At 35.8% G+C, this 27,138-nt stretch overlaps 2 protein-coding genes across 2 annotated transcripts in view; one reads left to right on the forward strand and one right to left on the reverse strand.

The window, feature by feature from the left end:
- The window catches only part of Palmd (palmdelphin), a 46,185-nt gene extending 44,713 nt beyond the window's left edge, over positions 1-1,472 (forward strand). Inside the window, exon 8 of the mRNA XM_026401403.2 lies at positions 404-1,472. Within this exon, the coding sequence (XP_026257188.2) occupies positions 404-447 (44 nt within the window). The 3' untranslated portion in view covers positions 448-1,472. The remainder of the gene's footprint in view (positions 1-403) is intronic.
- Positions 1,473-10,698: 9,226 nt separating this feature from the next.
- Frrs1 (ferric chelate reductase 1) overlaps positions 10,699-27,138 on the reverse strand; it is a 36,249-nt gene continuing 19,809 nt past the window's right edge. Inside the window, exons 9-16 of the mRNA XM_026401398.2 lie at positions 23,775-23,888; positions 22,344-22,459; positions 20,670-20,756; positions 17,202-17,299; positions 16,888-16,946; positions 15,921-16,064; positions 14,650-14,711; positions 10,699-14,572 (exon numbers count right to left, since the gene is read on the reverse strand). Coding sequence (XP_026257183.2) covers positions 14,480-14,572; positions 14,650-14,711; positions 15,921-16,064; positions 16,888-16,946; positions 17,202-17,299; positions 20,670-20,756; positions 22,344-22,459; positions 23,775-23,888 — 773 coding nt within the window. The 3' untranslated portion in view covers positions 10,699-14,479. The remainder of the gene's footprint in view (positions 14,573-14,649; positions 14,712-15,920; positions 16,065-16,887; positions 16,947-17,201; positions 17,300-20,669; positions 20,757-22,343; positions 22,460-23,774; positions 23,889-27,138) is intronic.

Below are 27,138 nucleotides of genomic sequence, written 5' to 3' on the forward strand. Positions count from 1 at the left end.
ATATAACGCAACCATGAAATATATTTTAAGCATTAATTACCATTTTTTTCAGTAGTACATAGCTCAGAAATACACAATTGACCTCTAAGAACATGTATCTATGGCAAATTGTGAAAATGTGCACTAATCCTATGTTTATTCAACTTGTACTGTGTTTGCTCTACTAATTTTTATAATCTTTATAGAATTAGGTTCCTTCTAGTTCTGAACCTGCTTCTGCCCTAAGTTAACCATAGCTTATGATTTCTACTATCTTTTTGTGCTACTAAAACAATGCTCACATTGTTGGATAAAACCATCTGAGGTATGTTCTAAACTTTCCTGCATTCTATGAAATGGTCATTTAGAATATAAATTAAGGCTTTTTTTTTTTTAGAACTCTTGTTGTTTCTTTAATTTACAGCTTTAAGGATCAGAATGGCAAAGCTGGGGAAAAAAGTGATCTGACGGCTGTATCACCTATGTGAGCAACCTATGGAGAAGAAATTAAGAAATGTCTGCAAATTTCTCTTCAGGATATTTTGTTTCATTTTCCTGGAATCCAAAAAAATATAATTATATCCATATTAAACCATGTGAATAAGTAGTAGTTATTATTTGTGAAAAAATTCCAAAACAACTGCGGAGAACAACTGCTTAACTTTTCCAGTAATTTGACATGATTCAGCGGGGAGGGGGCTAAAACCAGCATATTTTTATTGTATTGACACCAAAGCATTTCTAATAAGAGCTTGTTAAATGTAAGAATAAAGTTATTTAAAGTATCCTGGTATTCTAACTTTGCTAATACAGGTATTGAAAAATCATAGGATGCCTTTGCACCTCATCACAGAAATATTCATCTTATATTTTGACAAGTAAACCTGTCATCCCAAGTCATTAATGCCATAAGACAATTGCATCCTCCTGCTGAGGACCAACTCAATTTGTTTGGTAGAGATTTCAGACCCTTGCACACATTCAAAAGATGCCTGCAATAATTATCCTTATATTTTTTTCATTGAATAATTCTTCCAAATATAGAAAGAAATAACACCACCAATTTTGTATTGGTGCATAATTATGGTAAAATAGTGGGATTTGTGGTGTCATATTTATACATGCATAACCATAACTCGTCAATTTCATTCCCCAATCCTCCTCCTTCTTTTCTCTCAGGCCTCTTCCACTGCTCTACTGGTTTCCCTTCTATGTCCATTTTTCCCCCACTTTTATCTCTAACTTACACTTTTGAGAAAAAACATGACCCTGACTTTCTGAATCTGTCTTATTTAGCTTAACACAATGTTCTTAACTTCCATCCATTTTCCTACAAATGACATAATTTTGTTCTTCTTTATGAGTGAATAAAACTCAATTATGTATTTATATCGCATTTTCTTTTTAATTGATTTTTTTAAATAAATGAAAGTGGAATGCATTATAATTCTTATTACACAGAGCACAGTTTTTCATACCTCTGGTTGTGTATGAAGTATGTTCACGCCGATTTGTGTCTTCATACATGTACTTTGGATGATGATGTCCATCACATTCCACCATCCTTGCTACCCTGCCCCCTCCCTTCCCCTCTCACCCCTCTGCCCTATCTAGAGTTTTTTCCTCCCATGCTCCCTCTCCCTATTCCACTATGAGTCAGTCACCTTATATCAGAGAAAACTTCAGCATTTGTTTTTTTGGGGATTGGCTAACTTCACTTAGCATTATCTTCTCTTAACTTCATCCATTTACCTGCAAATGCCATGATTTTATTTTCTTTTATTGCTAAGTAATATTCTATTGTGTATATATGCCACAGTTTTTAATCCATTATCTACTGAAGGACATCTAGGTTGCTTCCACAGTTTAGCTATTGTGAATTGTGCTGCTATAAACATTAATGTGGCTGTGTCCCTGTAGCATCACATTTTCTTTATCCATTCATCTGTTCATAAACACCTAGGCTGCTTCCATAATCTGGCTATTAAGAATTAACTGTTAGAAGCACAGTATTGTATATTGCTATAGTATGCTGACATGAATACTTTGGGATGAATGCCAAGGAGTGGTTTAGCTGGGTTGTATATTGGTTCCATTCCTAATCTTTGTGTGTGTGTGTGTGGTGCTGGGGATTGAACCATGGCCTTGTGCGTGAGAGGCAAGCACTCTACCAACTGAACTATATCCCCAGCCTCATCTTTTGAATTAGCCTCATATTTTGAAAGTTTTGATTGTCTTGACAGTGCACATGAATTTACAGATAACTGGCACATTTATTCTTCTTAAACTATCATTATTTCCACTCAGGTCAATGTGAACTCTATGTTGCAATGACTGATTATAATCTAAGGGTGCTGGATAAAGAATTTCCAATGCTCACAAAGAGAACAAATCTGGGTTTAATTTGACTTATTCTTGTGAACTAGTTGGAATTTTGATATTAAAACTAATATGAATATATACAGCATGCCATTCCTAAATATTCTTGCCAGTATGTTAAATCCTGATTTGAAGAATAAGCCCATCCCAATAAATCCTCTCTGACCCTCATTATACCATCCATCATCCAACACCCTCAAAACCCATTCCCAAATCCCCCTGTGTCATACCAGTATGTACTATTCAGGTTCTCCAAATCTTCCCATAAATAGTCTGTTTCCTCCCAGGTCAGAAATGGAATTTCCCTGCTGGAACTGCTAAGACTCTAAATCCTGGAGGCAATGAGAGGTAAAAGAAGCAGATCCCACAAAGAAGCACTAACCTGTGAACACCTGCCTCAGTTGAATTGTCTGGCAAGGGGCAGCTGTTCTGTAGCCAAAGAGAATTCCTTCCGCTGGCCAGGAATCTGTAGGTTTAAGTTTCTGAGACACTTTCAATAAATACCCCTATTCTCGGTCCAAGAGACTCCTTCCCTTTCACAGTTCCAGCTTTGTCATAAGCAACCTGTCAAACCTGCATGTCCCTCTGTAGCCCTACCACCCTTAGATCTGCAGCATGGGTTTAATTTTAAGAGCAGTCCATCCTTTGGCTCCAGGAGACATGGCTCTCTTTAAACATTCTATGGAGACTGTCTGGCTTTCTGGCATGCCCTAGGTCAGCAGTAGGCTGACGTAATCCTAACCATTTTCTTCAAGGCTTCTACTGCAATTATCAAAAAGCAGCCAACTTCATGGTACAAGTCAGTACACAACAATAGCTTTCCTTGTATCAGTCAAGTTCAAAGCTATGGTAAAACCCAACTCTTCCTTTTCACCTGTACATCATCTCAATGCAAAAAAAAAAAAAAAAAGTGTGTCTTAGAAATTCTAATAGTACAGCCTGTCGAAAGTTGTCACTATCTACTTATATGGTCCTATTTGCTACGGATGCTAAGTGTCTGCCATTGAGAGCCATTCTTGGTTTTAACAGGGAGCAGAGCCTGAAATTAGAACGTGGGTACAAGTGGTTTACTTGAGAAATGATCCGAGGGACAGGAAGAAAGGTACAGGAAAGAATGGTCAATGCAATCAATGGTCCGCCGTCAAGGTTAATGCTCAAGGCAACAGGGACTCTCTTCCACCATGATCTCAGAAGAGTGTACAGGAAGCACCTAAAATTGTATGTCTGAAGGAGAGGACACTGGAGCACTTATCCAGCAGCTCTGGTGCCCCTGTGGAAATAATCCACCCACACACACATACTTCTAGTTTGCACTTACATGGATATCACACAGACTCCTGCAATCCTAGAGACAGCACAGAATGAAAAAGGAAAAAAAAAATATACACACACAAAATACTTCTGTTTAGTATGATGTCCACATAAGTGTGACCCAACTCAGAACCCAACTCAGCTATGGCACTGCAGAAAGTGACCAAGGAGCTAGGACATGGGCACCAACTGTGTCTGCCATGCTAGCTGTATAATCCTGGACAACAAACTGAACTGAGCATGTTTCCTCATCTGTAAAATGATATAAATGCCGCATGCCTCAAAGAGGTATCTGAGAATTCTACTTACCAGTGAATGGAAGGTACCAGGTGCCCTATCCATCATCAAATTGGCTGAGATGTCATACATTAAAGCTGACACCATTACATCCTTCATCATCTCATATCTTGAAGTTTTGTGTGTCTCATGTTTATGTTTAGGTCAATGGTCCATTTTGAGTTCAGCAGAGTAAGAAAAGTAAGTGAAGGAAAGAAAGCTTAGGAAAAGTCAGTGAAGTAAGAATGAAGGTAATTTTTCCAGAGTTATTAAATTGTTCCAGCCCTACACCTTGAAAGATTATTTTCCATGTTCAGCTACCTTGGCACCTTTGCTAAAAGTCAGTTTGCCTGTAAGTGTGGGCTTACATATGGATTCTCCGTTTGGTTTCATTCTTCTGTATATATATTGCATATCAATACCACATTTTACCTATAACAATGGAACTTTATAATAAGCATGGGAATCAAGTTGGAGTGAGTCATCCACTGTATCTTGTTTTTTAAAAAATTTTATAGCTGGTTTGAAATTAACAGAAAAAAAACAAGAAGATAGTGCAAAGTGACCATATACCCCCACACCCAATTCTATTAACTTCTTACACTGATATAGTACATTTGTTACAGGTAATGAACCAGTTATAACACACCATTAGTAACCCAAGTCCCACCGTTTGTTCAGATTTCTGTAGTTTTCTCCTAATGTCCTTTTTATGTTCCAGGATCCCACCTAGAAAACCACATTATTTTAACCATCATGTCTTCTTAGCCTCTTTTTAATTGTGACAGCTTTTTGGGCTTTTTTCATGATGACACTGACAGTTTTGAAGTTACTGGTCAAGTGTGCTGCAAGATGTCTCTCTGTCACATACTTAGTTTTTCTCATGTTAGAGGAGGGTTGGACATTTGAGGGAAGAAGATCTCCCCGTTGAAATGCCATTTCCATCACCTTGTGTCAGGGGCACATACTTTCATCATGTCTGCCACTGTCAACATTGACAAAAGATCCCCTTTCCTGGCTGAGGGATGGTTTGTCAAGTACTGTATTCTCTGAAAGACTGTATAGCCCATCTTTCAGGAGTAGAGAATTAGGCTCTCTCTCCTAAGGGCAGAGAATTTCCAAATTATTTAGAAAGCTTCTGCACAGGTGATTTGTCTGTTCTCCCCCATATACTATTATATGAATACACCACATTTTATTTATTCATTCATCCATGGATTACATGTTGTGAATAATGTTGCAATAAGTATGGGGTTCAAATATCTATCAGAGAACCTACTTTCAATTTTGGTAGATATATACCCAGAGTCGGCATTGCTGGTTCATGGAGTAATTAATTTTCTTGAGGACCCTCCAGACTGTTTTCCTAACAGCTGCATCATTTTACATTGCCACTAGCACGGCACAAGATTTCCAATTCCTCCAACGTCCTCACCAACACTTACAATTTTTCTTTCTTAAAAACTAGTGGCTAACTTAATGAATGTGAGATGATACTTTGTTTTGATTTTCATTTCTTTAATTATCAGTGATGTTGAGTGTCTTTCCCTAGGCTTGTTGGACATACATTTATCTTCTTCGGAGAAATGTCAATTCAAGTCTTTTGCCCTTTTTTATTCCCATTGGTTCTGGGGTTTGAACCCAGGGTCTCACACATGTTAAGCCTGCTATATCCCCAACTCCAGTGCATTTTTAATTGGGCTATTTGATTTTGCTGTTGTTGTTGAATTATAGGAGTTCTTTATATATTCTAGATAATAACACCATATATGACTTGCAAATATTTCTTACCATTCTATATGTTGTTTTTCCACTATTTTCCTTTGATGTACAAAAGTGCTTTGTGGTTTTTTTGGAGGATGGAATTTTTATTTATTTATTTATTTATTTATTTATTTATTTATTTCCCCAGTACCGGGGATTGAACTCAGGAGCACTCAACTACTGAGCCACATTCCCAGCCCTATTTTGTATTTTATTTAGAAACAGGATCTCACTGAGTTGCTTAGCTCCTTGCTTTTGCTGAGACTGGCTTTGAACTAGAGATGCTCCTGCCTCCACCTCCTCAGATGTTGGGATTACAGATGTGTGCTGCTGTGCCCATCTAATCATCTTTTTAATGTTTGCTGGATCAATAACCCATTGTCGTCTTTTTATTTATTTATTTATTTATTTATTTGTTTGTTTGTTTGTTTGTTTTTATGTGGTGCTGAGAAACAAACCCAGGGCTTCACACCTGCAAGGCAAGTGCTCTGTCACTGAGCTACAGCCCCAGTCCAGCATTGTCCTCTTTTATTCCTGAAATTTGCATCTTCTTTTTCTCATGATCATCTAGCCAAGTTTACCAATTGCATGAATTTCTATTACAAATCAGATTTGTTTCAGTAATTTTTCTCTGTTACTTATATTTGATGATTTCTGTTTTTATCTTTATACTTACTTTTTTTTTCTTTCTACTTACCTTGTGTTTAATTCTTTCTTCTCTCTGAAAAAAAACTTAAGATTATGGATTATGAATCTTTCTTTTCTATTAATGTAAACATTTAGGACATTACATTTCCTTTTTTTTTTTAACCAGGAAATGAACCCATGGGCATTTACCACTGAGCCACATCCCTAGCAACCCCCCACCCTTGCTTTTCTAAATTGCTTAGGGACTCACTAAATTGCTGAGGCTGATCTTGAATTGGAGATCCTCCTGCCTCAGCCTCAGGAGTTGCTGGGATTACAGGCGTGCACCACAACACCTGGCAAGGCTTCATATTTCCTTCTATTCAAGCATAGTCCAAGAGGACTTCCAGTGACAATGGAAATTATTTTGTGCTATTACTCACATGTGGCTATTGAGCACTTGAATCTAAGAAACAGAATCTTTAATTCATCTTTAAATCTATCTAACTACATATGTCTAACAGTACAGTTCCAAACACTGAATTAATTTAATAATCACACACTTTGCTTCTTTATTTCCATTTTAATTCAGCTCAATCTATTTTCTAATTGCTCTTACATGTTATTTAATTTCTAAATATTTGAGAAATTCCAAGGTTATCTTCTGGATATTTATTTTCAATTTAATATTTATCACAAAACACATTCTACAATTTTATCTTTTTAAATACATCAAGACTTCAAGGGTACAATATATAATCTATCTGGTGAATACACCATGCTGAGCACTTGGAAAGAATATATAGTCTATAGTCATTATGTAAATGTCACGCACAGTGGCTGATAACTGCTAATCAAATTTTTACATCTATGTTGATTTGATGCTTCTTTAGTTCTATCAATTGCATAGAGAAGACTATTGAAATCTGACAAATATGATTGTAGCAAAATGTCTACTCTTCCCTTACATTTTAATTTTATTTTTCTGTGTGTGTGTGTGTGTGTGTGTGTGTGTGTGTTGCTGGGGATTGAACCCAGGCCCTTGTGCATGCAAGGTAAGTACTCTACCAACTGAGCTATATCCCCAGCCCTCCCTCAAATTTTTAAAAAGTCATTATTGAATATACAAACGATAGAGTTCAATAGTCTCTGCATACTTACAGAAGTGAGAAGCCATCATACAATGCAACCTTTTGTGGATGGCTTCTCTCAGCATAAAGTTTTTCAAGATTCACCCACCCTGATTGCAGCATGTATTAGTACTTCATTCCTTTTAACTGCCAGACAGTATCTCAGTGTGAGAATATAAACATTTTGTTTATACTTTTATCCCAGACATTTAGTTCTTCCTACCTTTTTATTATGAGTAATGCTGCTATGTATATTCCTATAATTTTTTTGTGCATATGTTCTCATTCTGTTGTGTTCATAACTAAGAATAAGATAGCTGGGTCATGTAGCAACTCTCTGTTCAACATTTTGAGAAGCTGCTAAAATATTTTCCAAATGGTGGCACCATTTTAAGTTCACAATTCATGAGGGTTCCGAATTCTTCACATCCTTGCCTGCATCTGTTTACCTGCCTTTTTAAAAATTATTATTATAGCCATTCTAGTGGGATATATACTAGTGTCTCATTGTGGTTTTAATTTGCATATTTCTAATGTGTTCACAATGTTGAGCATATTTTCATTGCCCACTTGTAAATTTTTATAAAAAAAAATGTTTATTTGAACAATTTGTTCTACTTTAGTTATAATGGGTCTACCTCTCACTAAGTTATAAATATTCCTTATATAGTCCAAAAAGTAGTCTCTTATATGATTTGAAAGTATATTCTCCCAGTAAGTGGGTTGTCTTCATATTCTTGAGAGTGTCATTTGAAAAAAAAAAACATTTAATTATGATAAAGCCTAATATATCAGAGGGGGGTTTAAATCATATTTTGGTGTTCTAAGAAACTGATGCAAAAAGTTCCAAAGTTAGAAAAGCTTAGTCTTGTATTTCCATTTAAGGTATATGTTCAGTTTTGAATAACTGTTTGTCTATAGCGGGTGGCATAGGTCTAAAGTCATCCTTTTGCTTATGGATATCACATCCAAGCACCATCTGTTGAAAAGCCCATTCTTTCACCCTTTGAATTGCCTTAGTATCTTGTCAATAATACATTGACTTTAAGTGTGAAGGTTTACTTCTTTAATCATATTCTGTTCAATGGATCCTTTTGCCAATTCTTTTATTTATTTATTTACTCATTTATTTATTTATTTTAAGTAGAATGCATTTTGACATTGTACACAAATGGAGTACAACTTGTCATTCCTCTGGCTGTACATGGTTCAGTGTCACTCCACTAGTGTAATCATACATGTATACAGGGTAATAATGTCTGTCTCATTATACTGTCCTTCCCATCCCCACAGCTCCCCCCCACTCCCCTGTACACAAATCAATGTCCCTTCATTCTTCCCTATCCCCGAGCCCCACTATGGATCAGCATCTGCTTATCAGAGAAAACACGAGGCTTTTGGTTTTTTGGGATTGGCTTATTGCAGGCTGCCTTGCTTTGTAGGTTATGAGGCTGGGAAGAATGTTCTTCAGCTATGTCCCTTTTAAATTTTGTTCTGGCTATTCTAAGTCCTTTGCATTTCTGTGGAAAGTTCAGGGTCAGCATTTTAATTTCTTCAAGAAGGGCTAGCTGGGTTTATACTCTGGTATTGTTAAATTTGTAGATCAGCTGGAAGTAGGGCAATATTAACAACATGTCTTCTGATCCCTGAATATGAGATTTATTTCCACTTCATCAGCTTTTCTTTACTTTATTTCAACATTTTATAGTTTTCGGTGTTATATGTCTTGCATTTCTTTTGTTAAGCTTATTTTTTTTCATGCTACTATAAATAGAATTTTATTTTCCTAATTTCACTTGAAGATTGTTCTTTGACTTGGAAATGTTGAGTTTAAAAAATTTGTTCTAATTAGTTATACATGATGCATCATGACACATCATACATAAATAGAGCATAACTTCTCATTCTCTAACCTTCACACTTAAAGTCAATGTATTATTGACAAGATACTAAGGCAGTTCAAAGGGTGAAAGAATGGGCTTTTCAACAGATGGTGCTTGGATGTGATATGATGTAGAATCACACCAGTTATGTAGTCATATATGCAAATAGGGAATAATCCGATTCATTCTACTATCCTTCCTACCCCCAACTCCCTCCACTTTCCTTTGGCCTAATCCAAACTAACTCTATTCTTCCATAGCCCCTCCTCCACATTATTGTGAATTAGCATCCGCATATCAGAGAAAACATTTGGCCTTTGGTTTGGGGATTTGGCTTATTTCACTTAGCATGATATTCTCTAGTTCCTGGGTAGTAATCCATTGTATGTATATACCACATTTTCTTTATTCATTTATTGAAGGATACCTATGTTGGTTCCATAGTTTAGCTATTGAGAGTTGACTTGCTATAAACATTGATGTGGCTGCGTCACTGTAGTATGCTGATTTTAAATCCTTTGGGAATAAACTGAGGAGTAGGATAGCTAGATCAAATGTTGGTTCCATCCCAAGTTTTCTGAGGAATCTTCATACTGCTTTCCATAATGGGTGCACCATTTTGCAGTTGCACCAGCAATGTATGAGTGTACCTTTTTCCCCACATCTTCACCAACATTTATGGTTGCTTGTATTCTTGATAATTGCCATTCTGACCAGAGTGATATGAAATCTCAGTGTAGTTTTAATTTGCATTTATCTAATTGCTAGAGATGTTGAAGATGGATATGTTGACTTTTTAATCCTGCAACTCTGCTGAGCTCATTTACTACTTCTAGTAGTTGCTTGATGGATACCTTAGGATTTCCCATATAGATTATGTTGTATATGAAAAGTGATAAATTTTGTTTCTTTATTTCCAATCTGGATGCCTTTCATTTCTTTTCTTAATTACCCGTGCTAGCACCTCCAAGACAATTTTGATGCAAACCTGAGAGAACCCTTTTGTCTTAAACCTGCTAATGGGGATTGTGTCCATCATTCACCATTGATGATGATGTAAACTGTAGGTTTTCCACAGATGCCTTTCTTCGGACTTTACATATATGTCTCTAAAGTTTTCTTTCAGGAACTCTCCATCCCACCCCCAAGGACTGCAGTTACCCCAGCCATCAGTCCTCTGGTTTCCTATTAATCTGCTTTTGGTCTTTATGGACTTACTATTCTGTATATTACATATAAATATGTGACCTTTGTATCTCATTTCTTTCACTTAGCATAATATTGTGAGGTCCATATTATAGCATGTAGTAGTGTTTCATTCCATTTTATTTTGAATAATACTCCACTGTATGTACACACTACAGTCCATTCATCCATTGATGGGACATATGGGTCATTTCCATCATTTGGCCATTGTGAATAGTGCTTCTATGAACATTTTTTTCAACCCATTTTATTATTTATTTTATAACTTATTTTTGTTTTCCATTTTAACCATGGTGAAATGTAGAGTTCAGCACATTAAATACATTCACAACATTGTACAACCATCAACACTATTCATCTCCAGAACATTTTCATCATCCCAAACATAAAGACCCATTAAACAACTCCCATTCCTTTTACTACTGCCCACCCCTGACACCAATAACCACCATTCTACCTTCTCTCTCCACAAATTTTTGACCACTGTAAGTACCAATATAAATGGAATCATTTAATGGTTGTCTTTTTGTATCATTCAATTTAACATAATGCTTCAAGAAAAACATCAAATATTTTACATAATACAAAGCACACATTTTATAGACAAAACTATTAAAGTTTAATACTGTAATCAAACAGCATAGATGGCATAAATGGTAGTGAGTTAGCAAGCACCTCTGGCTGGCACATTTCACTCAGTTCTCACAAATGTTCAGTGACACAGGTTCACGGGTTTTTCAGAATAAACGGGACTCACAGCAGATAATGCAGCTTGTTAGTCTACAGGCAAACCTGGATACTCAGGTCTTCTGCTAACATCCTTTTTTTTTTTTTTTTTTTGTACTTGTAAAGGGACAGAATGCCTTTATTTATTTATTTTTACATGGTGCTAAGGATCGAACCAAGTGCCTCACACATGCTAGGCAAGTGCTCTACTACTGAGCTACAGCCCCAGCCCTCCCACTCCTTTTTAAACTTATAGAGTGAGCTTCCTCCCATTCCACACCATCCTGTTGGTCAGAACAAATGAGACCCACGTTGGAGAGAGTCAGAGAAGACTCCAAAGAGAAGTAAGAATTTGAACTAAAACTTGAAAAACTAGCTTTTGCTAGAAAGAGAAGAGAAAGACCATTCGAGGTGGGTATCCTCAGTGACACTGGTACACAGTTGAACTTGGTAGGAACTAGGCAAGGAAAAAAGCAGCAGGATATGGATAGGAATAGTGAGTATCCTAATCTGGTTTGAAAAAAACTTAGAAGAATCTTGTCTTTCATTCCCACCTATAAAGCATTTTCTTAAACAAAGACCTTTGTTCTTTTCTTCCCACTGCTTCTCCAGAGTTTATAGATAAACAGAATTTCAGCCAACAGTTACATGTTCCCCTGGAGCTTCCTAGTTGGCATCTGTTATATTTGTCTTTTTCCCATGGCATCCTGGACTGAGGCTGGATGTGGAGGGGATGAGGTATCACTTAACATATATTAAAGTGAGCCAGAAATCCTGATAAATCCAACTAACTACTAAAGTGAATTTGCTTCACTTATTCAGTAACTCATGCTATAGACTACTAAGATTGATTTCCACAGACTATAAAATAATAAAAATAAAAAGTAGCCTCAGTCATGAATGCTACCTTAACCACAATTTTCTAGAACTTGTTTCATTTTTTTCCAAAAAAATCTTACTTTATTTTATAGAGCAACTTTCTTAAACAAAACAAAAAAAATTGTGATTTTGCACACTGTTTTTGGCAACACTGACCAAATATAAAGGATTTAAGCTTAACAATCATACAAATCAAAAGAAGTTTTTTTAACTACCTAGAAGTAGGAAGCAAAACTGGGAAGAGCAAAGAATAAGTGTTTGCAATTTGTGGATACCAATCATTCATCAGTAGAAGAATCATAATTTGGTCCTAGTGAAAAGATCTGGTCTACTAAGATTAAGTGACAAATATTTCTTTGTATAGTTTTATATGTCAGTTGAAGAAGTATCAGAATAGCACCAACATATGAATTAGTGAAAAACAAAAAGTTGTGATATCGGCCTCAGCAGTTGAAACCCAGCAAGCCCATATACTTAAAACTCAAACATAATAAGGCTCACCTTTCCCTGAAAGAATTTTTCTTTCCCAGATATAAAATATAACATATTAAGAGAAATGTCTTGTTTTTAATCCCCTTATTTAAAAAACTGAAATATTTTAGTGCACATTTACTTTGCTATATTAATTTTTAATAGACATTCACAAGGAACGCTTAGATTATAAGTAACATGGCACTATGCCCTAAGCTACTTATGCTGAACACCTATATAAGCAACATGAAGAAAACGTCCATATCACTTCATCCAGCAAAAGATGTGTGGTAGACAGCTAAGCCATTATTTACAGAAAGAAATCAGGCTCTTGGACCAAGCAGAAGCTATAACACAATACCCAAAGAAATAAAGAATACCTAAAAAATTAAGGATGACCCCTATGCTTTTTTATCTTAAAAACATACATTTTGCTTGTTTTCCTTGCCTATGGTGATTGTATACATTTGCTGGAAGAAATATCCAACAACTCTTATAAATATCCACAATTAGAAAACAGAAATGAAACTAGAAAATAATAACACCAGCCCCTAATTCAAGTTTCTACAACCATTGCCCTAAACCAACAAAAAATGCAGGAATTTTTCAAAGGAATATTAAGAAGAGCTGATAATATGTAGGAAAATGCCACCCCATAATGTTTTAAGTACTAAAATAAATTACAGTGCAAGAGAAACAAATGAGTATTTTGTACTAGAGCACCACCCGCTGGTTACAAGTCCTCATAGCAAGTATGACACCTGGCCATAATTGGAATGGGTTGACTGTACTAATCCATTACAACAGCAGGAGCTTCTTACAAAACAAAACCACCCGTATTATTTTATTTTCACAAGTAAAGAAAACAATTTTTAAATATGTCCAAAAGGATGAGTTTTGGTAGTTTTGAAATACAATCTCCAAATGCTGTAAGGACTTATACTCAAAATAACATATAAATTATCATTTCAGCTCTGCCGATAAATAAATAATATATTTAGGCAAAATATGTATACTTGCATTTCATTGCTAACAAAGAAATTATAAGTCTAATAATATAATTGTTAATGAAACCCTCAGTGGAGTCTATCACACTTCCACCTTTGACCTGAAAAGCATTAAAATACAGGGAGGAAATAAAATGTCCTGAAAACTAGATTGAAAAACATAGTTTCTAATAAAAAGTCCAACTGGGCACAGTGGCACACACCTGTAATCCCAGCAGCTAAGGAGGCTGAAGCAGGAAGATCACTAGTTCTAGGCCAGCCTCAGCAACTTAACATGGCCCTAAGCAATTCAGCAAGACCCTGTCTCTAAATAAAATATAAAAAGGGCTGGGGATGTGGCTCAGTGGTTAACTGCCCCTGGGTTCAATCCCAGGTACCAAAACAAACAAAACACAAATTCAAAGACCATCTAGATTACCATCTAGTGAAAATGTTTTCTGTAAGGTACCACAGCAGCTTTGTAGGCCAAAATATCTTTACCTTAATAAAATGTCCCTTTTATCCTAATGGCATGATATTTTGTTTTTCAAAATTGTTCTTGTGTTTTCTTAAATTCTAAGTTTCTTAAAAGTCTTGGAATATAAAAGAGTTATTTCTCCATGTATAATGCTGCCTTTAAGACGTAGAAGTACACATCAGGGTCTGACATCAGTTTATACCCTATTTGACCTTCCTGAACTTGCTCTGTAGAAATTGAACTTCAGAATCCCTTTCTAGACATGATCCTACTCTTCTAAATAAGAATCCATGAGTATGCTCCTGGCAGTCAGTACGGGCTTCATGTTTCTTTGGTTTGATGATAATTATTACCCGGCCCACAAAAAGTGAGGTCTTTCCTTGCTCACACATGGTTGATTGCAGATAAGAATATGATGAGGAAAGTCACATTCCCACAGACATAAATTGCCAACACCATCTTTTTAAAAGCATGGCCCTGAAAGAAAAATTGAGATATAAAATAATGTACCATCATCAAGGTTTATGTCAATAAACATGAAAAGAAGGGCTTACCTCTGCTTCAGCTACAGTAAGTGACTGAAGGATCTGAATTCTATCATCATCCAATATTTCAACTGTTAAGAACAACATATGTTTATAAGTCCAGTGTTAAGCAGGCAAACTAACTCTCAGAAATATAAAATAAAACCCAATTCTTTGTGTGTACCAATTTCCAGGGTATAAGTTCTCCAGTTTCAAGTTACTAAATCTTACAAACTTCCTGAACATTTATGACTCTCACAAATTGAGACACACTAGAATACAGCACACATCTGTCAAGGACCTAAAATAAGCTCTCCTACTCAATAAACACACCAAAAGCTTAAAAATCTAAATCATTCTAATTTTACTTTTTTAATTAACAAATTAAAATTGTATATATATATATATATATATATATATATAGAGAGAGAGAGAGAGAGAGAGAGTGTACCACATGATGTTTCGATATATGTATACATTGTGGAATTGCTAAATCAAGCTAATTAACATATGATAGCAATCCAAGTTTTAAGAATGTATGTATTTTAAACAGTAAGCCATAATTTAGTGGTCATCAGCGATCCCATGTACATAACCCTAACAAAAGCCAAAAGTGGCAGGAGGGATACACTATTTGGCTCCTAAAAGCTGCCCAGCCTTCTAGATTCACAACATGTACTCTAGACAACAAAGAGTTTTTGTTTTTAGAAGATCACTTGCCTGAAAGTGAGAGGACACTTAAGCCTATGGTGGCTATAGGCATCTTGACCCTCCTTGCCACTAAGACCAAACAGAGCTTTCCACTGAAAGCACAAGAAAAGTAGGTCCTACCCAGCTATATATTTATGTACATGCCAAACTAAGCCACAGCACTTCGTAAGTTTATCAAATATATAAAATCCATCTGCAGCTCTGCCCTGTGTCGACTCTGGGTCTCTTCTTCCTTCCTCTCAGAGTTCCCTCAACTCCAGGCACTCCAAATTCTCATGGGCACTGGTTCAGGTCAGATCAACATGCACAGTGAAAGCAGTTATGAAGAGGACTTCTTCCTTAAAACTTGAAATCTCTCCTTTATATTTTTACTCACAAATTCTAATACCAACATATATAAATAAATAAATAAAATAAAATAGAGCCACTAAGGCATAAAAATTCCACAACTGCTACCACTGGCTGAATTATGAGCAGAAAGTGTTAAAGGTACCAAGTAACAGTCAAGCATTTAGTACCAAGAAGCTAATGAAATTCCAAAGTTTGTATAAAAGTGATTCTACACAGAACAGCTTTTAGAGCAGTTTTACCTTTTCGAGAAAGTCGGTAAGCATGTATCTCCAGAACAATCTCAGTCCCGATATGCCAGGTTACAAATCCAATCATTGCATAGGTTTTCCATGGATGGGGAAGATTCAATCCTGGTAAGTCCATTCCCAGGAACATTGCTGCCACTGAGTGTAAAAGAAAAAATGTTATATTCAATTATGGTCCCCACCAAAAGATAAAATTGTGTGTGTGCATTATATCAACTAAAACATACTAAAATTGGTGAGAGGCATAAGATGAATATTGAAGACCAAAGAGTAATTAATTCTTTCTTTTTTTTTTTTAACTGTAAGACTACACAGGCAAGATTGGAAATTATGAGCTGCCTTTTAGAAAGGGGCATTCAAACTTTCCAGAAAGTTTTAAGTCTCCAGTATGAGAAGGGGAAAAACTATGGAAACCACTGCCAATTGTACTCCGTCTTCCAGGCTGAATCCTATAGACCACAGAAATGTTAAGCGAGAGGTGTCTGCATGGAGGTCTGCTATATAAGGCATCAAAAGGTACTGGGTAACCATACCTGCCTTCTGAAAGCCACCTCCTCTGGGAGGTACCAACCTATGGAAGTGACCTGGAGACTGAGGGCTTGGACCAACAGCCTCTCCTCAACCCAACTCACAAATGAACTTCAACTTGAACTGCTCAAATGTTTGCTTGTCAGTATAGCTTATTCTACTGCTAAAGGTAAACACTAATAAAAAGAAAAAGAAAGTGTTAAAAGGTGAGTTTTAAAGTCACTTTTAAAACTTTAAACTGAAAACTGAAATAATGACTTAAATTGTTACCCCTTGAAATTACTTTCTGGATTTCAATGTTTAAGGCTGATTTCTCCTCAACAACCAATTACTCCAATTACTAATGCATCTAAAAATCTTTTAAGCCAAATTACAACTCGCAATATACACAGCCAGCAATTATATATGGATAAGTGGCATCACAATTACTTACCTGCTATTATTCTAGCAGCTGTTCCCACACTCCAATGAGTCCAGTTAAACATTTGCCTTCTGCCAAAATAAAGAACCAGTCCGTTTTCTTAGAAGTGACAGAATGACAATGAGTTCCCAAGAGAATAAAAAGCATGTAATTTCGCTTATTGCCTGAGAATTAGATATCTGAAATACATTTTAAAGTCTCTTTAAAGTAAATAAAATTTATCACCAGATTTTGTAAGATGAAAAATGTTTCCACTCAAAAAGGAATTTGTTTGCCAACTAAGAATATCCACAGTAAGAGCATTTATGTAGAAAAGCTATCAGTACCTTGGGTCATGCAAAGGTGGCCTGAAGGCTGCCAGAAGAGGCTGAAGAACTGCTAATGCCGTCACTATACAGCCAAGATATGGGTGGTAACCTGCATGCTGGACAAAGTCACGACATATTAATAGTCTCAATATCTCATCAGTTTAAATCCTCAAGTTAAAAATAATAAATACAAGTGTGTCCTTAGTATTTTTCCATGGCTCTAAACATTCAATGATGATGATGATGCTAAAAATAAATGGCAACAAGGTAGAACTAGTTGGTATCAATATGTCAAGAGCTGTCATCTCAACATGTCATAATGATTTGTGTGAACCTCTGTGTTTCCCTAAGTTGCAGGTTCTACAACTCTGGGGCTTAGTAGAGTCTTAGTCACTCAATAAGCATCTGTTGAATAAATGAACATCCAGGTTTGTCACTGTACTAAAAGCTTATCTCCTCTGTTCAGAAGGTTTAACTTAAGGAAAATATCAACATTGAATCTCAACAATTTCTATGATGTTCTTCCCTTAGTGATGCTGTATGCTCCTCCAAATAGCAAGTAATTGGATTAGACTACTCTGAACAATGATTCCACATAAACATTTGAGAAAAGGGCTGAGAAGATGCTCCAGCCTGTAACATAATTAGTTGGAGAGATGCTATGGTCTGGGGTCACTGACTTCCATCCTCTAACGGGCAATAGAGCTGTGACCAGGAACAGCTAAACTAGGTGGTGTGCAAACTATGCTGGAATCTTTGTAAATAGGTGAACTAAAGGCTGACAAAAGAACAATATAAAAACATGTTCAGATCATGGACTCAATTATACACAAAAAAAGTACAACCACAATTGTGGAGGTTAAAGAACCTTTAATTTAAGAAATAACAGCCACAACAACAAAATTTTTATATGGGCTTAGAATGTGCTGGGCATTACCCAAAGTGTTTTCAGTTAATCAACTCCCAATCCACACAGAAAAACTATGGATGGATACTATGCCATCCCTGTTTCATAGATAAGTAAACAAAAGGGCAGAGAAGTTAAGTAATTTGCCCAAAGGTGTCCCAGGAGATACATGATGATGCCAGGATTTGAACCCAAGTAATTTGTCTAATGAATAGAGCCCTTAACCTTCACACAGTCAGTCTTCTGTATCCGTGGGATCCACATTTGTAGAGTCAACCAACCGCCAATGGAAAATATTTGAGAAAATAATTACATCTGTACTAAATATGTACAGACTTTTTTCTTGTTATTCCCTAAACAATACAAGTATTTTCATAGCATTTATCCTGCATTGGGTATTATAAGTAATCTAGAGAAGATTTAAAGCATACAAGAAGATGTCTATAGATTCTATGTATTTTACATAAGAGACTTAAGAACCTGCAGACTTGGGTATCCCCAAGGAGTCCTGAAACTAATCCTTTACGGATACTGAAGAACAACTGTACTTTTTTATTCTTAAAAAGCAAAGACAAAAAAACTCATGTGAGACAATACAAGAATGTTTATAGGTGAAATGATTGGATTTGACAGCCTTAACCAAAGCAGTGCATTAATCTGTGTTCTCCCCCCCCCCCCCCCCCCCCCCCCCCCCCCGTGTGATGTTCTAAAGCTGTTTTCCACCACTACACATTTCTGTCCTGAAGCTCTGCCTTGCCTCAGGCCCTGAGGAATGGAGTCTGCCATCTGCAGACTGGTACAGACTGAGAGCTGTAAAATTGTGAGCCCCAAATAAACTTTTCCTTCTCTATGTTGTTCTTGTCAGGTCTTTTTGGTCATAGTGTGAGAAAGCTGCCTAAAACACCCTGTTGCAAATACCTAGTAAAATAGAGTTCTGATGCGTCAATTCATATCAGACAAACTTTATTGGTTTTAAAAAAAACCAACAGGTTGACTGATCCATAAACTACCTAAAAGGCAGAAGGGAGGTTTTCTAGTACTATCTATGATCCAAGATCCACACTTATTCCCTGCAGTACCAACGTAAACTCTAAAATATTAAATTGTGATATCAATGTCTGTCTTAAAACTGGAAGAGTGCAATGGAAGCACAGGCTCTGAACTCAGGTATGTCACTATTCTCAATAAGCCTACTCATTGATTTTCTAAATATATACCAACTACCATTATGTACCAGAATCTACTCTGGATGCCTGGGATAAACCAGGGATAGACCAGTAAATGTCCCAGCTCTCACAGAGCTTGCATACTAGCATGTGGACAGCACATAAGGAAAAAAAGCTTGATAGATAAGTAAATTATATGAAATAATATTTTAAAAAATGGAGTACAGGGCTCCCTGAGAAGCTGTTATTTGAGCAAAGACTTCAAGAAGGTGAGGGTATGAGGATAGGTAAGGAAGAATCTTTGCAAAGATCAGAAAACGAGACTTTACAAAGCATGCCTGGCCTGTCTGCCATTGAACAAGGAGGCCAATGGAGAGGAGGAGGAGAATAACTGGGAGCCAAGCTATGGAGGTCAATGCAAGGACATGGGCTTTGATGCAGTACAACTGAGAAACATGAGAAACCAATTCATGGCAAAGGAATGGCATGATCTAATTTATATTAAAAAAAATAACTCTGCCTTCTTTAAGAAAAGCAAACTGTATATGAGCAAGGGTTGAAGTGACAAGATAGGTGACTACTGTCAAAGTTCAGGCAAACAGTGGTGATGGCTCAAATCCACACGGTAGTATCAGGGATGGTAATTATGAGTGTTGCTTTATGGACGTATTTTAAATATATAGCTAATAGGGTTTTCTGATGGATTTGATATGAGATGTGCAGGAAAACACACTTACTAATTCCAAGATTTGGTCTAAAGATGGAACTCTAACAGCTAACATGGGAATGGAGCAGGTGGAACAGGAAAGGGAAAAAAGTTCAAGAAATCCATTCTGGACATGTTCAGTTGAGATGTCCTAAACATGCCAATAGAGGACATGAGCTCTACTTAAAATAGATTTGTGAGCCAAGGCAAAGATCTGAGCTGGAGTTAAACTTTTTGGAATAAGCCTTAGTTTCTACATGTATAATATGGTATTATTTCATAATACCTACTTCATCTGGCATTTAAATTTGAAAACACAGGAAAGCACTTAGCATAGCTGGCCATATAGCACTGATGTAATATATAGCTTGGTAGTAATCACAGTCCAAGGAAATCACTTACGTTGTTCATGATCCATAAACATCACACTTTGAATTTTCACCACTCTATAAAGAAAAACTCACTTAAGCTATAGATGTACATCTGATGAAGCCTAAAAGTACATTTTATTACCAGGTAATCTGTGCTGACATCCTCACCCCAACCCAACGCTCAACCATTGAAGACAGTCATCAGATGACCCAAAAAGGAAATTAAGAAGGATGCACAAAGAATGTCTTTTTACCCATAATTCACCAATAAAACAGAAACCTGCTTTGGCATTAAAATGGATTTATGTGAAAAAATCCTGTTTAAGATGTACTCACCCAACTCCAGCCTCCTCTGTATATAAAAGGCATGATGAAAGCAATGCAGGTGAGCACAGATGTGGTGAGCATGAGCAACCGATGCACCTGCAAGGTGAGATGACAAAGTGAGAAAAAGGCAGCTAACTGTGTAAGAGAAGGAGTCAGTGTGATGGTGGAATAGGATCACAGGGTAGGATTCACAGAAGGCTTGCACCTGACTGACATCTAAGCACAGCTTGTGGTCAATAAGAATAAAATTTTAATACACCATTAAACTTTAAAGAAAACTCTAAGCTGCCATTCTCAGCATTCAAAAGTATTTACTAAGACTTCACGCACACAGAGCAGCAGGAATGCAAATTTCACACATGGAGCACACTTCCTTGCCAAGTCCTTCATTTCCTCCCAAAGACATTTATTAAGCTCCACCACGAGGCACAGTGCTAGACCAGGTGCCATGAGGCAGTAAAGAAACAGAAAATACTGTCTCCTGACGAGTTGGGGATATCAGTGAGTAGCTACATAAAAAATATATGAAATGTACAATTCACTGTGCAACTCAAGAGAATATTAAGAGTGAAAATAGGCCCTGTTAATGAATTATGGATAACTGATGTGAATCAAAACTATTCTAGGAAAAGGAGATAGTACACTCACCTTCAATGTATCTATATATGTCATTATAAAACACACACACACACACACACACACACACACCATACTTTAAGATAGCAAAGAATTTGAATTGAAAATCAGGAGGCACAGACTCTTCCATTTGGGAATATCCACATGAGCAAATTGGAGAATAGAGGGAGAACAAGTAAATACAAGTGAGAAAGAGCATAACCACAAAAACAGAAACAGACAGAGAGCAGTAGCTAGACACATTGCAGCAAGGAAGAACAGATAAAACAGCCCTGCCAACTAGTAATGAGGAATGAGGTTAGACAAGGGAAGCCTTCCAAGCAACAAATGTATATGACTATGAAGGCTACCCTTTAATAAAGTCAAAACTATTCCATTAGCAGTATTTTTTTCCTCAAGCAAGCATCTACATTCTAACTCAAAACACACTCACTGATCTTCCACTATATGTTCTAATCTGTCATCCATGACCCATGAAAGACAAGGTTATTTTGCTTGGCTATGAAGGGCACTTAACTGACTCCTGCTTATGTTCCCATTAGAAGACTAACTCCACATCCTTTGGGAAGGACAGCATGAAAGGAATACCTTCAGTTTCTCCTCCCACCCACACAGGGATAAGTTGGTAAGTCAGGAATAGCCCAACATTTGCCCATAAACCAATGTCAGACCCCTGCTCTGATATGCAGCAAATATCACTATTTCTTTCTTCGCTCTCCAGCCTCCCTTGACTTGTCTTTCCTCACACAGTGGGTGAATGCTCCTCCAGCATCTCCCCTCACAAACAGAGGTATAATGTCACCTGGGTCCCAATGGCTATATTACAAAAGGACAAACAATCCAGCCTGCCTTTCCACAAAGCTGTCCATCTTTTGATCACCAAGCATCTTGTCTGATCTCAATTGTTAGGAAGGCAAAGGGAAATAATAAGATCCTAAGCCCACAAAATAGCTAAAATTAAAAAAAAAAAGAACAAAACACACACACTTCATGTTGTAATGTTCACATAATATGTAAATTACATTAAATACTTTTTTCCTCACCTACCTGAAACCAAGCTGCTTCTCCAAGGAAAAAAGCTTTTGACCAAACAGATCTGAAGAACCGGGCAATCAGAACCCCTATGCTAACAGTAGTCATCCATGCCACCAACATTAAGGCACCTACAGGTGAGAAAAATACAAAGGTTGACATCACAAACTAAGCTGTTTCTTAAATGACCAACCCAAATACTCAGAAAGTAAAAACAGCCAGCAAAACACAGACGACCTAAAAAGAGCCTATGTACCAGCACTTACCACCACTGCTAACCTTTCATTGGCCCTACTATGATCCCAGAAAGCTAAGTGTTTTCCACATATTAATCAAAATGACCCTCACAACAATCCTATGAGGTATTTTGCAATTATTATTCCAGTTTTTTTTTTTCCTGAATGGGAAAACTAAGGTACAGAGAGATTAAATAGCATGCTCAAGTGTACAAAATCAGGATTCTAAACAACCTGGCTTCGGCAACTGTGTTCTTCAGCATTACATTATGCCTGTCTAGAGTCATTTCAGAATCTTCTCATATCTCATCCCCAAAACTATGAAAAACAAATAGGCACCTGATTTCCAAACCCAATTATTGTTCAACAGAAAGGAAAACATGAGTAGAATCAAATTAACGACAATGAAGTGATTTTCAAGCTTAATTGTGGAGACATTTGTAGATAACTCTGAAGCATATAAAGGGAGAATACCAAAGAAGGAAAATTCCCCAAGGCACTCGTGTTTTCTAAGAGCATGCTTAACACTATACGATTTCCCTATGTTAAAACCCCATCTTTACAACAATAAGACAGGCTACTTTTCAAAAGGAATCAAGTTCCAATCTAGAACCAGAGGATAGAGAGCCTGGTGTCCAGGCTACTGCTCTTCCTCCCTGGTGCTTTTTCTCAGTCAAGAGCATGGGGCCTATGCACTGTACCATTTCCCTATCATCATCATATACTTATACCTTGATCAGTTCTTCATCAATAAATCTGCACTTGTGAAGCCAAACTACTGTCATAACCAAACAAAAACAAAGAGCATTCTTTCATTAGCATTTACCTAAATAAATGCCAAAAATCATGGTCTCATAAAAGTTAAATTAACTAACTCAGTGATATTCAACCCTGGCTGCAGTTAGAAGCAACTAGGATACTTTTTTTTAAATGACAGATGTCTTAAAAAAAAAAATTCCATGACTGATTTTAATGTGCAGTTAGGGTTACAAATCAAAGAATTAGCCCTACTTTCCATTTCTTAATCAAAATCAGCAAGCATTGAGATCAATAATCTACCTGAAAAAGTTTATTAAACATAAAATATTTTTGAAATGCTTATTAAACATAAAGTATTTTTGAAAATATTTAGCTAAATTACGCCTGCTACCATTTAGTCATCAGTAAGTTTATTCCATAAAGTATTAACAATTCCGCACAAGAATCTCACCATGAACCTTCAAAAGGAGTGAAGATCGGGATCCCCCTATGTTCTTAGGATAGTCTGTCACATTATGTTTTTCATATGTAATCAAAGGTTGCTGAGAGTGCTTATAAATTTGACCTGAAAAAAAAATTTAAACATTTAAGATAATGAAGAATTAGTTTCTCAGGACAGAAGGACTTGAGGGATGGATATAGAGGAGAAAGAATCTTTCTAAAGGTAATAAAAAATAATTAAATATCTACAGAGTGGTCATTCATCTGCGAAAGCAACATAAGATATATGCAAGAGCACACTCTCCTTCTGAAAAAAATTAAAGAGATAATTCAACCCACCAAGAGAGATGAATAAGAACGAGAAATGGAGAATTTATGATAAAAGATCTGCTGTTGTGCAAGAAATGAGTTAAACAAAACAATACTACCATGGTCTCAAACCTTGAAAATGTCAAATATAATTCTTGAAAGAGAATACATATTTTTAAAAAATCTACAAATTATTAAACATCACCTACATCTAAAATCATAGAATAAACTAACAAAAATCAAACCTGGGAGAAGAGGGTGGAGAGACAAAGCAAAAGCAACTTGGTGATATGGTATTTTGGCATACGGTCAATTCAGAATGAGTTTGACTCACAAATCAAACTCCAAAATGACCGTGACATAAACAAATTATATATAAAATTAAATGTGGGAATGCATAGAATTATTCTCTGTGTGTGTGTGTGTGTGTGTGTGTGTGTGTGTTTTCATTCTAGGAATGTATCCTATAGAAAGACCTTCTTTTTAACCAAAGATTAATAAGAATATTCACAGCACCTGTTTTACTCTGAGACTACTGTAAAGAAACTAAAAAAAAAAATGTTCATCACTAGAAGAATGAGTAAATAAATTATGGAACATACATATTTTTAGAATACTATATAAGTGCAAAAAAATTTAAGAAATGTGATTAACAGTAACCTTTGTTACAAACAAAATAAATATTTGGTGGCCTGATATATATTAGGCCACAGACTATTTAATAGTTTCCAAAAAATTATATAAACTACATGTTATATCATCTGACCAAAATGCAAAACCAAAAACTAACAAAAGCCTAGAGGAAAAATGATTCATCTAGATAAATGTATATAAACTACTCTTTGTAATAACTCTCCAGTTAAATAGGAAATAAAACTAAAATCTCAAGTCTTCTTAGAGATGTATAACAATGAAAATATGTCATATCAAAACACACAGATATAATCAAGGTAAAGACAAAGTATTAAAGCCATCATTTAATTTGAGATGCATTTAAAACAACAAAATATAACCTATGAATCCATAACTGTCAATAAAATCCAATGAGTTTATGGCAACTCTAACCATCATATAAAAGAAAATATCACAATGTTAGAAATTAACAAGGCAATATAGCTACCAATATATACTTATAGTATATATAACTACATACAATTTTAAAACAGCCAAAAATAATTTCAACTCTAAATGAAAATTATAAATTTCTGGGAAAACAGAGAATTATAAAAATTAAACAAAGAAGTAGTAACTCTGGAGAATAATAGTAGAATTTTTTTTATAGTTGGTCAAGTATTTTTATCCACACTGAGGGTTCCACTTACCATTAAAATAATTTTTATGACTTTAATTTTTTTTTAATTTAAACTCTTCTAGAGTTCATTTTATGAGATTAGCAATACACTGATACCCGAACTAGTATGTGTGAATTCACATAAGCATACAATTCACCAACAAATCACTTATTAATATAGATGGAAAAAGCTTAAATTAAATATTAGTGAATTAAAATTATATATTAAAAGAATAAAATATGACCAAGTAAGACTTATCCCAGGAATGTGAGGATTATTCTGGGATAATTTGTTCTAAGAGAATGAGACAATGCAATAAGACAAGAAAGAAAACAGACTATTAACCTATTGCTATTTGCATATATCACATATATCCAGAAAACCCAAGAAAACAACTAAAAGAGTAGGTGGCTAAATTCAAGATGAATACTCAAAAATTGGTAACTTTCCTAGAAACCAACAAACTAGAAAATGGATGAAAAACAATCCCAGTCATAATTGTTTGTTTTAGAAAAAAACTATATATTACTTAGGATTAAAGTAACAAAAAATACATAAGCCCTATATGAACACATGAATAAAACCATAACACTTCATTGAAATATCCCTACTTTTACAGAATCTGGATAAGAAGGATATCCTAATATGTTCAGATAGGAAGTTATTATTATGAAGTCATTATTCTCCAAATTAGTCTAAAATTTCATTTCAATTTCTATCAAAACCAATACATTTTTCATTAAATTTGACAAATCATTTCTAAAATTCATCTAGAACAGATAAACAACAAAGAGGCAAGAACGTTTGACAAAAAAGACTAACATCTAGGCATAATGTCCCATATCTGTTGTATCAGTTACTTGGGAGACTGAGGCAGAATCATGAGGCCAGGAGTTCAAGGTCAGCCTGGGCAACATAACAAAACCCATCACTTTAAAGAAGAAAAAGAAAAAAAGAAGAATAAAGAAGGAGAAGGAGAATAATAATAATAGTACATATCTAGTCTGTTTTTTATGAATGTGAAAATACTCTCTATAAAATTCTTAGCCACTGACTGATACTCTATAAATGCTGAGTAATTTTATCCATTATTATCATTTAACCAAGAAATTATTTTCAAACCAAAACTGTTGTTGCTGGTGTAAATAAGATTACATGATTTAACTTAGATAACTATATATGTCACCCACAACTAATCTACAAATGTTCCTAAATTTTCCTCTAATACTGAGAAGATACTTTATCCTTCCTCAAACTTTTTGAAGCTCCACTTTACCAATCATAGAAAATCTAAACCACATGATAAAAATTCAAGGCTTTTCACAATTCTGCCTGCTCTGCATTTCCTGCTCCTCCTCTTCTTCTACCTGATCCCTGACTTTTTATTCTATATGCCCACATTCATTGTTTTCAAAGAGGCTACATTCTCTAAGCTTGAGGGCAATTCTATCTCTCTAGAGATGAGTGACTAAATACTACACTGGTATTTCCTGCATGTCCTCAAAGCATCATTTGCCAAGATCCTAAACAAAATCTAACTGTTCTATTCATATGAGTTTTTAAAGATAACTAAGCATTCAAATGTCTAAAGATGCATCAGAGTCATGACAAAATATGAAGGGCAAGAAATACACCACACAAGCAGGGCAGTGCCAGGCATCCTTCTCCATGGGAAGTCTTCACACCACTCATTCGGCTCTTCAGAAGCCTTCTCTTTACCTCCTCCCCACCCCTAGGACAAAGTTCAGGTCTAAGGAGATGAGACTGATATTG

This window comes from Urocitellus parryii, chromosome 11 (assembly GCF_045843805.1).
Source record: "Urocitellus parryii isolate mUroPar1 chromosome 11, mUroPar1.hap1, whole genome shotgun sequence".
Taxonomy (NCBI): Eukaryota; Metazoa; Chordata; class Mammalia; order Rodentia; family Sciuridae; genus Urocitellus; species Urocitellus parryii.